The following is a 16355-nucleotide window of genomic DNA, read 5'->3' on the forward strand; positions in this document are numbered from 1 at the left end:
ATCATTTGTATGCGAAACGCTCATGTAGAGACGTGCGATTGTGATATGCTACCGAGCATTCATGGCGGATATGCGCTTACCTGGTGTGTTGGCGGCGACGAAGTAAAGATTGGCGACGGTGGACTTGACGAACGTTCGAAAGCGGGCGCAAAAGTTGTCGGCACCGAAATCCAGAGAAGCGAGTGCGCGCGGGTGGGGAAGAACGTTTCGCCGGCGCTAGCGCCTGCCCAATGGTAGCGTGGTGCCTCACCATCCATCATCGACCGCGACAACTTCAATGCGAGACCATGAACGCGATTAATCTCGGCGCGAAAGGACGTAACGCGCAGCTCGTCGCCATATTCTGCCTATGGAAAGCGCTGCTCCTCTCGCTCGCTGCATTCTGCCCAGGTCCCGGATACGACACCTCTGGTCTCATACTGCTCAACACGAGCGCCCGGCGTCATGTTGAGCTGGATGTCACCTCCCGCTATGAGCGTTTTGTCCTCAATCTGCTCCGCTGGGACGCATTGTACTTTGTGAAAGCAGCTGAGCGGGGTCATGTCCACGAGCAAGCGTGGGCCTTCAGCGGGGCGTATTCGTATCTCCTGAGACTAACCGGTCAATGTGAGCACCAGAGGCCCAGTCATTTGGGTCGGCACTGATATCTCGCAGTGATGGCTGGCGATGCGCAGGACCCTCTGCACTACTATGCTCTGGCCGGAATCATCCTTTCCAACATCTGCCACCTCCTCTCTGTGCTAGTGCTGTATCGCCTATTGACCTTGGTCCTGGAACCTCAACGGCGACAGATCATCCCATTCATCGCCGCTGTCTTGCATATCCTGACGCCAGCTTCTCTTTTTATGAGTGCACCGTATGCCGAAGCCATGTTCTCATTGCTCAATTTCACAGGCATGCTCCTCTATGCTCAATCTCAAACTGCGGCTGAGACTGGAACGTCATGGGTTCGAGCGGACTTTCAAAAGATTGGCTCTGGTGCTTTTTTCGCAGCAGCTACACTGATGCGAAGCAACGGTCTACTCAGCGGCTTAATTCTCCTATACGATGTCGCTAAGTACATGCCCTCTCTGATGTCTGCGCAGTTGCGTATACCAGATGTAAGAAGGATGCTTGTCACATGCATAGCTGGTAGTCTGATAGCCTTGGCATTCTTCGGGCCGCAGTATCTAGCATACACGGAATTCTGCGACCGAGGCAGCGGCACTGGAACTAGACCGTGGTGTGACGAGACCTTCCCGAGCATTTACTCGTGGGTACAAAGCCATTACTGGTAAGTAACCCCAATACGATGACTTACTAGTCTGACCTCTTCCAGGAACGTAGGACTCTTCCGTTACTGGACCATCTCTAATCTGCCTCTGTTCATACTAGCGGCACCAGTTTCGTGGCTGCTCCTCACATCAAGTGTCACCATTCTCCGCAGCGGTGTCCCACGCCCATTGAGTGGGCGTCCTGTACCCCAGACTGGTGAAACAGCCAAATCCAGGAACGGAACCTCCGCGATATGCAAGCTACCGGAATTGGCACTTCCCCAATTACTACTGGCTGCAACAGCCGTTACCAGTTTCCACGTCCAGATTGTAAATCGGATTGCTTCCGGCTATCCGATGTGGTATCTAGTCGTCGCTACGTGGTTGGCTGATTCACAAGGTACTCGCCCGACAGCAAACCGTTCACGAACAGCCAAGTGGTGTATCAGAGGTAGCATCATGTATTGCTTGATACAGGGCATGCTTTTTGCTAACTTCCTCCCACCGGCCTAAAGCTTAGGCCGCGCTAATACTGTCGCACCCACAAAATGGTGGCGTAAGCTCTACAACATAGCTCTTCGATTCGGACGCCCAGACAGACTGTACCACGTAGCTTAGTACTAATAAAACGCCATGATCAGACTCCTGAACTCCAATACGAATGTTTCGCAATTACCATACCACTTGGTACATCTAGACGGTTACTTAATTTTCCGGGCGAGCTGGTGCTAAACCTAGGAATAGCTCAGAAAGACACACCTTACCGAGCTAAGACCTATGTCTTACATGCGAATTTTGACACTGCGGCAGAAGCTGAGCGATCAGCTACGAGGCCGTCATGATGCCAAGTACCCCACAGTCTCATTACTAGCGTTGCTGCTCTAATGCCCCAGCCATCGCAAGTGTTAAGACATGCACCCTACAATGGAACTTGGAAATGATAGATGAACGTCGCATAGAGCGGCTGACCTATCTTTCTAGCCTATCATGGAAAGCTGGTCTGACGACTTTGTACCTGCATGCGCTACTGATGTCAACCTACCGATGGAAGCCTAGATCATCGTATAAAAGTTGGCGATGCGACAATATGGCGAGATGCTGTGCCAGCATACTACTACAGTTCCAGTCCAGTTGTTTACAAAAACGTCATGATATAGAACCCCTCTGCAAGATGCGACACATTGGGCGAAGCAGAACATTGCATCATCCACTGCTTACCTACACATGACCGACAGCCTTGCAATGTCACTGTTTTCGCGACGGAAAATGACTTCTTGAACACCAACGCGCCATTTCAGAACACTGATCAATGCCCTAGTTTCTGAGTCAGAAGCCTTCTGCTTGAGAGTGATGACCACCGTCAAGTCTCACAGCGACGCCACCTACACCAACCAGAATGTCGGAGCGAAGATGAAAGCCTCTCGGAAAGACAGAAGGAAGGCTTGGTCACGCCAGCTTTGTCACTAGTCTTTGGCATAGTGAGGGGGGCTTATAAAGGTTGCTTCAGGCTCCTTTGGTTGGTAGCCGTGCTCATCAGCTTAGTCCGACCTACACTCGTTACTAGAAAACGATGAAGCTTTCTACGTTCGCTATCTTCCTCAACCTGTCCGTGGCTTTGGCAGCCGTGCTCGACACTAGACAGCAATGCAATGAGGATGACTGCTTCCGCGCAGTTTTCGGCAACGGCGGACTCGGTCAGATAATCAGGGCTGGAGAAGACTGCGATGACTTCCTTACTACGAGTGTCATCTGGTACCCAATGTTCGTATCCCACTCAAGATGTCTATCAAACACACTAACAGTCTACTCCAGCACCACTATCACGTCCTTTACTCTTACGACATCCACTCTGACAACACCATGCCCTTCGGAGGTATTCCCCGTTCCGACAGATGAGCCCATTACTTCCGACGAAGATAAACTATGGATTCGACAAGCACTGCCAACCGGAACTAACTGGTCCACGACCACCGTCTTTGGACCAGTGCCTACATACGCCACCCAAGCCTGTGCCTCGCAAGAATACAAATCTGTATGCGGATGTGCGAGCATCACCGAAGATATTGTTACCTACCTTGGAACCGTAAGTTTCATGTCGGTGTATGATGAGCAGTGGCTGATCGAGTGTCGTAGACTGTGACCGATATTGAGACTACAACGTATACCAGCGTCACGATCACTGGGACGTCCTGCCCAACCATTACACCGTCGTCTTCCATGGGTTCCTCAACTTTGAGCATGACTTCCTCCTCATCGGTGTCCAGTGCTGTTGCCAGCAGCACAATCTCAAGTACATCGTCATCCACAAGCTCAGATAGTTCTTCAAGCTCGGCTCCTTCGTCATCCAGCACAGGAAGTTCTTCGATATCGTCGACTGGGTCAAGTAGCTCATCTAGCGCGCCCACTGTGACCAGTTCCTCCATCTCCTCATCGATGACTTCCAGTAGCCTGTCCAGCACAGGGAGCTCTTCAGTATCCTCGACCGACAGTAGCAGCTCGTCTAGCTCCTCTACCGCGCCAACTTCATTCAGCTCGTCTAGCTCTTCAGAATCGTCGACTGAGTCTAGCAGCTCGTCAAGCACACCGACTGTGTCCAGTTCCTCCAGCTCTTCATCTACAACACCTAGTAGTTCGTCTACTAGCTCAAGCAGCTCATCTAGCAGCTTGTCCAGCAGTGCGAGCACATTATCATCTACCACAAGCGATGTATCAAGCACGAGCTCGAGTAGCTCATCTAGTACTCCAACTGAGCCCTCCGCCACTTCAAGCACCTCGTCCACGGTATCAAGCAGCGCCTCGACTTCCTCGGGAGAAGTCCCTGCCACAAGCAGCATGTCAAGCTCTTCCATGCCTTCATCATTCACCATGACACCAAGCTCCTCGTCAGGTACTACGTCATCCGAAAGCTCTTCCAGCAGCTCTTCATCAAGCACATCGGACATATCGAGCTCCTCCAGCAGCGTCTCGACGAGCTCAACTAGTAGTACTGAATCCTCATCTTCAAGCAGTGCAACACCTACCTCCAGCGACTTAAGTTCGTCTGCAAGTAGTAGTTTGTTATCTTCAACGAGTAGCACGGACTCGTCGTTGTCATTGTCATCAACCACTACTTTGACTCCGACCTCCAGTGCTTCGAGCACATCGGCTAGCAGTTCATCGCCTTCGTCGTCTTCAGCGAGCAGCACCGACTCGTCGTCTTCGCTGTCATCGTCCACTATCATCACCCCAACGACCTCTAGTGCTTCGAGCACTTCTGCCAGCAGTTCTTCGTCATTCTCACTGAGCACCACAGACTCCTCCTCCTCCTCACTGTCAACAATTACAATCATAACTTCAACTTCCAGTGATTCGAGCACGTTTACTAGCAGTCTGTCGTCCTCGTCATCATCTTCTTCGTTGTCATTGAGCACTACACCGATTTCCTCGACCACCGATACATCGTCGACTACATCCACAACGAGCGCGACGCCCAGCCCACCCGTGTGTGGAGGCTTTGGCGTTGGTCTCTGTGACGGCGCCTGCCGCGACCTCGCGACTGACGTTCTTCACTGTGGCCGCTGCAACAACGCGTGCGTCGCGGGCAACCTCTGCAACAACGGAGTGTGCGCATCTCGTGCATGCGACTCCAACTGCGAATTTGACCGCCTGTGCAACAGAAACGGAACTTCGTCATGCCGGTGCGCAAGGACCATGGATGGCGCTGGTGTCTGTTACGACAAGGATGCGACAAACTGTTCTGACCCAGGTATCCTTCAATGCAGGACCTCAGCCAGCTGTCCGATCGGCACAGTTTGCATGCCTAACGTCTGTGACTGTGCGGATACTACCAAGGGCATCTGCGTTGGCACCACTGGGTGTGGGGACGAAGGATTGTCTGTCATGGGCGGGCTGATCCGAATCGGAGAGATGGAGAAGCGCAGAAGGACCGTCAGAGGGTTGGCGAACCAACTCTAAGGATGGGACGAAAGCATGGTGGTAGCATACGCAGGGAAAAGGGCGGCATCGTGGTTTGTTGTCATTTGGGAATAGTTGGGTGCCTGCCAATGTGCTAGTGGGCGTTGTACAATGGTCTTCACAACACAATATACATCCTTCGCTTCTATACCTACACCGGCAACGGCATCCCGTGTTGTGAATAGCGGTTGGCGTCAGTGCGACATTAAGCTCGCGGTGCATAAAGGCAATTTTTTGTTGTCAAGTGACGCTGCCGTGAGCGGTCAGTGCCTCGGAAGTTAGGTGCTAGCTTCTTTCGCGATGTCAACACACGATAGCGGGTGGTGCCACTGTAGAGGGTCGCGTGTTTGGAGGCAACAATACGCGACGCGACTGGGGAAACGCAGGTGGTGTGGAGGTGTCCAGATGCAGGCCATCGTAGAAGGGCCTTGGAAACCACGGCGAGATATGACGGGTGCAATGTTTAATGTCTAACGCATGAATGTGGCGTCTAGCGGGTCCTAGCGTGCTCCCCACGCGCTGGTGTCGTTGCCGTGGGGATCGCCCGCCATGTCCGCGACGTAAACACAAAGTATGCCGGACATGTGCCTCATCGCCTCCCCAAATATGCCCGCCATCCTTCTGCTATAGACAACCCACGTTTCAAGCCTTCTCTTCCCGGCCCCGACCTCAGTCGACGCTTCCCCAACTCCCATCTTGTTGGAGCATCATCATGTCGACGCCGGACATGGCCACCGCCGCACCTTCGCATAGACGGAACAGGAGCGCCGCAGCTGGGGTGCTCAAGTCTATCATCGCGAACAAAGGCCACAAGCGTTCGCCGACCGAGGGCGCTGGGTTGCACAACAATCAAATAGCCAACCCGCCGTACATGCCAGTCTCCAACTTCCAGGCGCCGCTCCTGCCGCCAGACCACCCCCATAGTCAATTGCGCGCGGCAACCCAGACGGAGAACGTACCCACCAATCCGCCGTCACCGCGCAAGTCGCGAGACGTCAATTCGAGCCCCAAAAAGAGCCTGCACAAGAAGACGCTCAGTTCCGTCTCGCTGCGGTCACTGGCCAAGAAGGAGAACAAGGAGGAGAAGGAGAAGCCCGCCTACAAGAAGTCATTCGACTCGCGGCGATCTCAGGAAGAGGCCGAGATGGGCGAGAAGCCGAAGAAGACAAAGTCGTCGACCAATCTGGCTGCCATGTTCGGCGGGCGCCGGAGAGACAAGTCACCTGTGAAGGAGAGCAGAGACAAGGAGAACACTACACCACCCCGCTCTTCTCACGACAAGGCCCCACCTCGCACTCCCATCTGGGCCGAGTTCAGCTCCCAGCAGGAAGTCACCACCACGAGCAAAGTCCCGCTTAACGATCAGCGACGGAGCGTCGAGGAGGAGATCGCCCTCTACACTCCCCAGGACTACTCCCCCACCAAGCAGCGCAACTTCTTCGAGGTCGGCCAGCCAGCCCTCCGACCTGCCCCGAAAGAGCGGCCCAAGTCCATGTTTGCTCCCAAGTCGACTTCCACGGCATCCTTGCTTGAGACCTTCTCTCGCAAGCGGAGCAACGAGCGCGTTCCTCTATCAGATACCAAGGGCAACGAGGGACGCACAAGGGAGAGCTCTCCTGTAAAGCCGGCAAGACCCGTACTCAGTAGGGCTAGTACCGACACCGGCAGCAAGGACTACAGTCTCAATTCCATGGCGCCGCCGCCGCCGCCAGCCACAACCAAAAAGCAGAACCGAGTCATGGCTGCCGTTGCTGCCTTTAACGGAAAGTCAAAGCAAGCTGACGGTGCACCGGCGTCTGCCAAGCTCGATCCAAAGGCGGTAGACGCCGAGTTCGAGGAGGTTCTGGTAAGTGCTGTCTAAAGATACAAATGAATACCTGCTAATGATACCAGGAATCTCGAAACATCCCCACACATCAACGTGCTCAGATGCGGACACTGAAGCTCGAGGTCAAGGCCGACTTTGTTCGCATGCACAAACTTGACATACCCCAGACCTCACGAACAAACTCCGCCCAGTCTTCCATTGGCGAGAACACCAAGCAGGTACCACAGAAGTCGTCGAAGTCCCGACATGGATCTGCCGTCGAGGATGCAGAGGATGAGGCGGAAGCGGACAAGTCAGCCAACTCTACTAAGCGTGAGCGACCGCGGAGCCGAACATTCACCTTCAACAGGAGTGACTCTCCCACGAAGAAGCAGAAGGGCGAATCGGGCGAACGGAAGACGAACTCAAAACCAGCGCCTATCCCCAAGTCTCCGTCTATGAGGTCCTTGAGATCCAATGCTTCCGATCGTTCTGTGTCCAACGGAGCGAAATCGGTCAAGGCTGACGAGTTCATCTCCTACTTGAAGAAGACTCCCAAGCCCCAGAACGTTGAGGTTGGCAAGCTGCACAAGCTTCGCCTATTGATCCGTAACGAGACTGTCGACTGGGTTGACAACTTCATCCAGGATGGTGGTATGACTGAGCTGGTCGCGCTGCTCCACCGCATCATGGAGATTGAATGGCGCGAAGACCACGAAGACACACTTCTGCACGAACTCCTTCGATGTCTCAAGGGACTCTGCACGACCGCCACGGCTCTTAAGCAGCTCAACGAGATCTCATCGACACTGTACCCAGCATTACTGGCCATGCTTTTCGACGAGGAGCACAAAGGTCCGAGCGAGTTTACTACGCGTGAACTTATCATCGAGATCATCTTCGCTCACATCTCCATGGCACCCGAGGGCGAGCTAGAGACCCGCGCCAAAGAGCTGATGAAGTACCTGAAAGACCCTGTTAAAGAGAAGCAGGCTTCGACGGTTCCGTTCATCCTCCAGATGCACACACAGCGGCCCTACCAGGTCTGGTGCAAGGAGCTATCCAACGTGACCAAAGAAGTCTTCTGGATCTTCATCCATCACCTCAACGTCATTCCCGTTCCGCCCAAGCCTACGGAAGGAAAGTCGTACGCGAAAACCCACTTCCCAGGTCAACGCGCCATTGTGCCCGCAGCACCCTACGTCGGCGGCGTAGAATGGGACGCAACCAACTACCTTGCCACACACATCGACCTCCTCAACGGCATCATGGCCTCCCTCCCCACCCGCACCGCACGCAACGAGTTCCGCTCCGAACTCAAGATCTCAGGCTTCGAGAAACTGCTCGGTCATCTCCGCGCCTGTAACCCTAAGTACTATGGCGCTGTCCACGACAGCGTCAAAGTCTGGATCGGCGCCGCCCTCGAAGACGACTGGGACGTCAAGACTGTGCGCATGGGTGCTGGCGATGGCAAGGGCGGTAGCGTAAGCCCAGCCAAGCAGAGCCCGAAGAAGAAGACGGAGCCTCCACCACAGCTCATGGCACCGCCTAAGATGGATGTCGGGCTCGGCCTAGGTCTTGGGTTTGAGCGGGAGATTGCCATTGGCAGTACGAACAAAGTAGACGATGACTGGATTTGAGATTATCGACATCGCTATCTGTCCGACATCTACTACCACTTGGATACCAGCCTGATATCCCGTACCCAACAGCCACTCTCGACCATCTCCTCCTTTGGATGACCAACTGCTTCGACCCACCATCAGCTCAGCAAACCCATCAACATTGCTTTCACCACCGGCGCAAACACGGATACAACGGCGTTCATCACCTCTCCACTGCATTCCATCTCACATCGTCACATCGTCAAATCAACATCAAATCACAGCATGCATCTTATCCTTTCCATCTCCCCAATTGGATCTCTTTCACGACACTCTCTTTGGCATTCCTGGGGTCATGAACGAATATCTCTCCCTCTTTCCCATCACGACCTTAGCATATGACATGACTCTCACGACCGACACGACACGGCTGGCTTCCCTTTGCCTGGGGGGCAACGACGTTGTGTTTTACTTCCTTCTGACCTTCTTTCCGACGACACAGATACATGAATGGGTCGCGTGTACAGTGTATACATATACTTGTTATTGCGCTCCTTTTTTTTTATTGTTTATGCGCAATGTTTGAGATGCATGGGTATGGGCTGGGGGCGTATAATGTTTGGTTAAGGGAGGTTTGATGGGGAGAATTCAAGGCATCTATCTTCAACATTTGGTCGTTTTGTGACGATGAAGACGACCGTGATGATGATGCTGAATGTGATACAAAAGCCCTAACCAGGACTCTATTCAACGTTCTAAGTGGGTATCTGATGTCTGACAACTGCAACTCCGTCATCCCAGGCCATAGCCATGACCACGCCAATGCCGCTAAATGATAAACTCCACACAAATGCCTCAACCCTCGCACTCTTCGTAAGTCATAGCCCATACTATATCAAGCCTTCTTCTTCCCCTTCCTCCTCCCCTTCTTCTCACCCACCTCCACTGTCCCACCCTCCACCTCACCCTCCTGCAACCCCATAACCTCATTCCCCTGCATCTCCTTCAACTTCTCCTGGCCACTAATAAAGAAGCTCAAATCGCGATTCTGCTCCTCGAGATCCGCCTTCTGAGCTTCAAGCTCCTTGACCTTATTCTCCGCCTCCTCTGCCTTCTTTTCCAAGTGCTTAATCCGCTCCATCAAGCTCTCATTCACTATCTGCTCTTCCTTGTACTGCTTGGTGAGTTTACGCGCAAGTTCAGAGGCGGACGTAGCTTTCTGGGCGTTGCGGGCGGATTCGCGGGTAAGGGAGGCGATGGTATTTGTTGCTTCGGACTGGGAGGTGGAGAGCTGGTCGAGTTTTTGGGAGAGCGAGGCGACGGATCGGGTCGCTTCGTCGGCGGTAGAGGCGGCTTTTGCTGCTTTGTCGACTGCGCGTTCGAGCTGTTCTTCAAAGTATGCGCGTTGAGATTCGAGTTGCGAGGTGAGAAGGTAGGCGTACTCCATGCCCATATTATCGAGCTTCTCGCGTGGGACGGTGTCGTTGGAGTAGCCGGTCATGCCGGGGGCGCTGAAGGATTGGTTCGAGGCGGGCATGTCGACGAGTTTTCCGTCAGCTTTGTTTTGGATCAGGCGGTGGACGTAGCCGTCGCCTGCGTAGTCCCAGACGTGTTGGGTTACCACGTCCATTGCATAGGTATGGCTTGTTGCTTCGTAGTGAGCGAATGCGTGTGCTGAGTCGTAGCGGCCACATCCTATGTTACCGCAGATTAGGCAGATCCAGAGATTTTGTGTGGATCCGCAGACACTGCACTCGTTGTCTGGACTCTCGCCGTCTGCGCCCCGATTTGAGGTAAAGGCATCGTTTTGTGTGTACCGACAGACTGGGCAGCCTGAGCCCCGCCACTTCTCAAGACAGGCGCAGTGGAAGACGTGCTGACAGAGAATGGTGAGGAGGCCGGTCGTTTCGTCCATGCGTTCGAGACAGACGGGACAGGTTGGTAGCTCTACCAAAGCAGGTGTAGGTGGGGCGTGTGGTTTCGCGGTAAGCGAAGTAGCGATTGATGGTCCGTCGACTGGTGAAGGTACGGTGCTAGCTGGCGGAAGAGGAGCTGTGGGCTGTTTGGTCGGCGCGGGCGCGAAGGGATCGTTCGTAAGGTCAGGATATGAGGTGGGATCGCGGTTTGAGTCGCCGTTCTGGAAGTTGATCGACTTGACAAAGACGACATGACAGTACTCAGGCTGTTTCTGTTAGCTGCGGCCTCTTGACTATAACAGTCCTTTGTCTTACCTCCATACTATTGAAGGCCTTGCCATCCCATTCCTTTCTCCACGCCCTCGCTTTCTTGGCTTCCCGGAACTTCATCAGCACCATGTACTTGTTCGCTCTGCTTGTCCGGATGAGCCTAAAATGCGAGACGTCCTCCCTCGTCTGCTCGCCCATGAAGCCGAGAAAGTCAGAAGGTGTCATGTATGAGGGCACCGCCAGTATACACAGCGTAGTGCAGTCTTCTTCGTTGAAGTCCTTGCTCGCTCCATCCACCTCATCGTACAAGCCTGGCGTGTCCTGTCCATCGCGATAGAGATGCACCACGCCCCAGCCAACGTCTGTGTCTTTCAGATCTGAGGGTATGAACTTGCCCTTGGTCGCGAGACCACCGGCATTTGGCGCGTGTGAGGGGTGCTTGAGGCGGGCTCGATCGAGTTCAGTGCCGGTGCTCGGGTTCATGTCGATGCTCAGTATGGAGATGGTGTCGAAACGCCAATCCCTGTGTGCAAAGCTTTGTGTTCGCCTGTGTCCCGGCCTCTTCGGCGGTTTGACGACGGGTACCGGGCTATCGTGGTGGTCTGAGAAGGATGGTCGCGTGCGATGACTGAAACGACGGGCGGTAGATGTGCGATCGCGGGCAGCAGCAGCTTGGCCGGCCTCACTGCTAGAAGCTATGGGTTTCGGGAGGTTATTGTATGCGCGTGATGCCGGGGGATAGGAGCCCCAGGACGCTCGGCGATGGGCTGGAAGCTTCGAGTCGAAGATGTCGCTAGGTAGAAACGTCTTGTCCGGCGACGAGCGCGAGGGATACAGCTCGAAGGTAAGGTGGAAAAAGTACGCCGGCATCAGGTCTTATTGGTAGGTGCCTGCATTTCCAACGAGTGTGACTGTGAACAGAAGTTTGGAACGTACGCAACGTGTTTGCGACCTGAGCTACGTGACTTGCAGCCGCGGCAGTGGGGCAAGCGCAAGCGCGTCATTCCCGCATCTCTCCGCAAATGTTAGCGCACCAAGACGCGCACGACTTCACGACAAAAGCACACTTTGAGGATTCTAGTGATAAAATTATATTTCATTCTTGCCCTGTACCTGTGCAGTGCAAGTCCAGCTAATCCTCATAATGGTGGTCGCCCATGACGTGCCCTCAATGCTGTCCTTCGGATATAGTAAACGCCATAGCTATGCAATAGTAAAGAAAATGTAAAGAAACACGCTATCCCGACAAAGATGTCATTTCCCACACTATGTGTACGGTAAGAGAGACGGCCAAGGCCGAGCCAAAAGAAAGGCAATTCATGATGCCACCTGAATAAATAAGATTCCATCGCCGTGTCGTCAAGTCATTCGCCAGAACGCGTAGTGGGTATCGCTTTTGAACATGGCCAAAACATTCGCGCCAGTCCCGAGTGGTGATGGGTGTAACTGTATTTCGTGTAACTCGCAGTGTTGAATGGTAGAACAGAACTAAGCCTGGTCCACGTCGATTAGGTCGCCCTCGGTGATATCTTCGATCTCGTGGCCCTTGGAGTTGACGACAATGCGTCTTCCTCGTTGGTCGGCGGGAACTCCGTCGCGTGAAGCACCAAAGTCGAGAACCTGCAATTGTCAGCTAGTAATTCGTGAAGGCTGTTCTTAGTTGCTTACCTCGATGTATGTCATGCTGTTGCGCTGAACAGCAGCAACACAACGACGCTCATTGAACTTGACCTGCCATACGCCGCTCAGGTCTGTCAGCAAGTCCTTGACAAACTCGCCCGTCTTCACGTTCCACATCTTGAGTGTGCGGTCAGAGCCAGATATGACTTTCTGGCCGTCGTGCTGGAAGCATGTTATGGCACCTGTGTGAGCGCATAGTCGGCTCTTGCATTGCCCATTCTCTGGGTCCCAAATTCGGAGAGTTGAATCAGCAGCCGCTGATACCAAGCGCTCGTGACTCAGATCGAGAAGACCGACGAGCGAGGTATGACCCTCAAGCGTGAAGATGCAGGCCCCTGTCTCCAGAGACCAGACTTTGACCATGTTGTCCATGGAACCACTGATGCAGCGGTTGCGCGCATGGTCGAGAACAACACTGTACACCTTCTGCGAGTGACCTTGAAGGCGTTGCAGAACCTCTCCGGTAGAGATTTTCCACACTCGGACGGTGCAGTCGTAACTGCCACTGACGAGCGTGTCACCGTGTGCAGCGATCGCGCGCACTGAATGATGATGTCCAGTAAGGGCGCGTATGAAGTACGGATTGTCGTGATCATTGGATGACGCTGCAGCCTGCATGATGCCCCGATCGCCAGGCTTGGGAAGTTTCCAGACGCGAAGGGTAGAGTCTCGCGAACCCGTAATAATGAGCTCCTCCTTCGGCATCATGATTGGCTGGCCTTCAAGGGTCTCGCCAATCTGAGTTGGCTTGAGTATTACTAGGCATCTGACGGTGGAGGTGTGACCCTGGAAGACATGCGTGCACTTTCCCTTTTCAATATCCCACACGCGCACTGAGCGATCAGTGGAGCCGGATACAAGTGTGTTGCCCTCGTACTGAAGGGCCCATACGCCGCCTTCATGCCCCTCAAGGCGGCTTCGTAGCGCTCCTGTCTTTGTGTCGTAGACATTGATGTTCGTATCATCACTGCCTGTCAAGATTTTGTCTGTGTCAAACTGAAGACATGTCACCACGTGGCGCTGATGGGCGCGGAATGCAATGTGCTTCGGCTTCGTGTCAGTCGCCATCCAACTCTTGCGGATGAGATGATGACGTTGATATAGAGACTTGAAGAGATGCATAGCACGAAGACCAGGCAAACCAACATTGGGATCGGAAATGGCGGCCTCTGCTCGCTTGGCAAAAGCATGCGGGCCTTCTTGGCAGTCTGCGGGGCGCGAATAGAGGGCCATCTGTGTCCTAGTGGAGGGGCGACTCTTACGCGCTTTCTTTCCGCTGCCGCTACCATGTTTACTGGTAGCCTTTCTCTTCTGACGTATGGAAGACGATCGTGTCACTGCGCCCTCCTGGTCTAGCAAACCACTGGAGAAGCCCGAGCTGGAAAAGCCCGAATGACCTTCGTTGTCAGATCTAGAGGCTACCGATTGAGCTCTGAGGTCGCGCTCGTAGCTGTCAGCAGAATGAGGATACTGCCAGCCCCAGCCTTCTTGCACAGCGCGCTCCAACTCGCCATATGGCAGCTTGTATCCATCCTTGTCCAAAAGATCTTTCCATGCAGACTCGTGGGTATCGGTAAGCTTCCGCCAGTACTTCGACACTTGTGCGGCACTACACATGCTCTTGACGTCTAGATACCCGATAATTTCAAGGCTGAGCTCCGTGGGTAAAGAGGCGATGAAGTCACGTTTGAGAGCGGGATTGACGACATCCGCAACAAAGTGTAAAGTCGGCTTCTTGCACCTTCTGAGCATCTGGTATAACACGTACGACTTCATCTGTTCCGGCAGAGCATCGAACGAGTTCAGCATGTTCGGTATGTCCATAGCGGAGGGTGTGGGTAATTGCGTATTAGAGCTGTCGGCGTTGTCGCGCTGTCGGGAGCCAGGAAACAGGGTGAAATCTCCCACGCGTGAGCTGCTTGAGGTGCCCTGTGACAGGTCAAGCCCAGAGACGTCGTTCGCATCGAAGTCCATGTCTGTGCCCGAGAAGGAAGCCCCGCCATTTGTTTGTTGGGCGAGGTTTGCGGCCGCAGTGATGGGCGACAAGCTCGGACTAGGTAGGCTCGCGTCTTGTGCAGACGTTGTGTTAAGAGGCGTGAGGCGTGAGGGGGTGAAGGACGCGTCGTCGGCGAAGGGTCCAACTGGTTCCAGATCAGATTCGGCGATTGGGGGTGTAGCAGCTACGCCGGGGCCATCGAATACACCTGTGGGGAAGGCGTGCTCGGGAGAAGGCTCGCGATGGTCCGAAAGACTACCGTTGGAGTGTGATGACCGAGCGCCTGATTCTTGGAGCCGCCATCTGGGCGGCGTTTCGTCTGGTGCAATTTGCTGTGACGTAGTCCGTAGCTTGGAGTTGTGTAGTTGGGCGGCGGTGCGGAGTTTTGCCAGCTTGGATGGTCCGGAGCCTGCCATATCGGTATCGGGTGTGGCCAGCTGCGGATCCTCCATGTCATCCGAGGTGGAACGGGAGGCCGTACGTGTAACGTCCTTATTCTCGTGCTCCAGCCGGGGCTTCTTGCTTTGGCGATGTATGCCGAGAAGCTCGACGGCCTTTGTTATTGACGGTGGCGGCGGCGAATCGTCTGCATTATCCCGTTTCCGACGGCCAGATACCGAGCGTAGGCCTTGGTGAGGAGCGTGTGGTTTCGGACGCGTCGAGCGGCTGGGTGTCGTGAAGACTGGCGGGCCGTCATACGACTCGACCTTTCTGAGAGTGCCGTTGGTCGATCGTAGATTGCGTTGGAGTGATTTCTGCTACAATAGAAGCGTTAGCCGGTGGTTGGCAGATGCGACGTGAAGGGCCTCAGCCGCAGGCATATCCCTGGCATGAGGAATGCGTACCTCTCGCACCTTTTCCGATGCAGCGTCTGCCTCCTCGAAGCAGGCCAGGTTGCCTCCAGATTCAAAGTAGAACTTGCGTATCGACTCGGGTGCCTGGACGTGGGCCAGCGGGTAGTCCTTGGGGTCCCGCTCGCTAAGGCTGCCGGGGGCGTTTACACACAAAGGCGGGAACGTGGTCGTCGTGGTGTATGTGGTCGTGACTACCGTGGTCTTGGTGGCAGGCGCGAAGGAGAACTGTCCCATGGTGGCGTACGGGTCTGTGGCTTCGGTGTGCACCGTCTTGGCCACGCCGTCAGCGCTGGGGCCAGCAGCGTTGGAGGCCATGTTGCACGGACGTGACGAGAGACTGAGGGCGTGAAGGCTCTTTCGGGATCCAGTAATTCGTGGGAGGATGGGCGTGGAGAGCCTGTTCGGGACACTTGCCGAGTGAAGAGGCTCGCGGAAACGTTAGTGGTGCTGTTCCGGGACCTGAGACCTCGGGATCAAAGCGCGAGCTCGGAGGAGCAGAAGACAGGCGGGAAGAGCAGCGACTCTAGTAATCGTACATGTCGCCAGCCGGTACGCTCGTCGTGTACGGGCTCGTAGTGGTGGTCACAGGAACCTGGTGCTTTGCTATCCGACGTGTCGCCGCTGATGGAGAGATAGGAGCCGCTGGAGACGTGATGCCGTGGCGGAACGCGAAGTGCAAGGTGGCGGTAAGGTCGGCACGCGGTGGATCGGGAAGACGCCAGAAACGAAGGTTGGTCGTGTAGTCGTGTAAAAGGCAGCGTGGTGTACTGTCAGTGGTGGTGGGGTCTAAGGTAACGAAGGCACCTGGTCGGTGGGCAAAGCTAGCTTCCTCCATCCATGCAGGTGTCAACCGCCCTAATTCACACATATCACGCGCAGCGGCAAGCTTCTAATCTTTGCAGCGGGGCAAATTATCCCAGCCATACTCTCCAGCATGTAGAAATCACCTCAAGACATCGCAACGCCCTCTTTCTCTCCATGTCGAAGCTATGGTTCTTATGCCATGAGCTATCGCTGCACC

The 16355-nt window shown here is 54.5% G+C and overlaps 5 protein-coding genes across 5 annotated transcripts; 2 read left to right on the forward strand and 3 right to left on the reverse strand.

Annotated features, from left to right (window-relative positions):
* Positions 1-287: 287 nt before the first annotated feature.
* J4E88_003729 (uncharacterized protein) lies at positions 288-1354 on the forward strand (the record flags this gene model as incomplete). The annotated part of the gene is made up of 3 exons (XM_049397377.1): positions 288-606; positions 655-1100; positions 1319-1354. 3 exons carry the CDS (start codon positions 288-290, stop codon positions 1352-1354), a joined length of 801 nt encoding a protein of 266 aa, XP_049256765.1.
* A 1989-nt stretch (positions 1355-3343) lies between these two features.
* On the reverse strand, positions 3344-5089 carry J4E88_003730 (uncharacterized protein; the record flags this gene model as incomplete). The annotated part of the gene is made up of 2 exons (XM_049397378.1): positions 3344-4759; positions 5081-5089. The coding sequence occupies 2 exons, from the start codon at positions 5087-5089 to the stop codon at positions 3344-3346; spliced, it is 1425 nt and encodes a 474-aa protein (XP_049256766.1).
* An 845-nt stretch (positions 5090-5934) lies between these two features.
* On the forward strand, positions 5935-8654 carry J4E88_003731 (uncharacterized protein; the record flags this gene model as incomplete). Its single annotated transcript, XM_049397379.1, has 2 exons — positions 5935-7053; positions 7101-8654. 2 exons carry the CDS (start codon positions 5935-5937, stop codon positions 8652-8654), a joined length of 2673 nt encoding a protein of 890 aa, XP_049256767.1.
* An 859-nt stretch (positions 8655-9513) lies between these two features.
* Positions 9514-11674, reverse strand: J4E88_003732 (uncharacterized protein; the record flags this gene model as incomplete). Its single annotated transcript, XM_049397380.1, has 2 exons — positions 9514-10800; positions 10850-11674. The coding sequence occupies 2 exons, from the start codon at positions 11672-11674 to the stop codon at positions 9514-9516; spliced, it is 2112 nt and encodes a 703-aa protein (XP_049256768.1).
* A 618-nt stretch (positions 11675-12292) lies between these two features.
* Positions 12293-15649, reverse strand: J4E88_003733 (uncharacterized protein; the record flags this gene model as incomplete). The annotated part of the gene is made up of 3 exons (XM_049397381.1): positions 12293-12424; positions 12473-15238; positions 15326-15649. The coding sequence occupies 3 exons, from the start codon at positions 15647-15649 to the stop codon at positions 12293-12295; spliced, it is 3222 nt and encodes a 1073-aa protein (XP_049256769.1).
* Between the last annotated feature and the right edge of the window lie 706 nt (positions 15650-16355).

The sequence above is a fragment of the Alternaria novae-zelandiae genome, assembly GCF_023758075.1.
Source record: "Alternaria novae-zelandiae strain BMP 2774 chromosome Unknown scaffold_6, whole genome shotgun sequence".
In the NCBI taxonomy this organism is placed as follows: domain Eukaryota; kingdom Fungi; phylum Ascomycota; class Dothideomycetes; order Pleosporales; family Pleosporaceae; genus Alternaria; species Alternaria novae-zelandiae.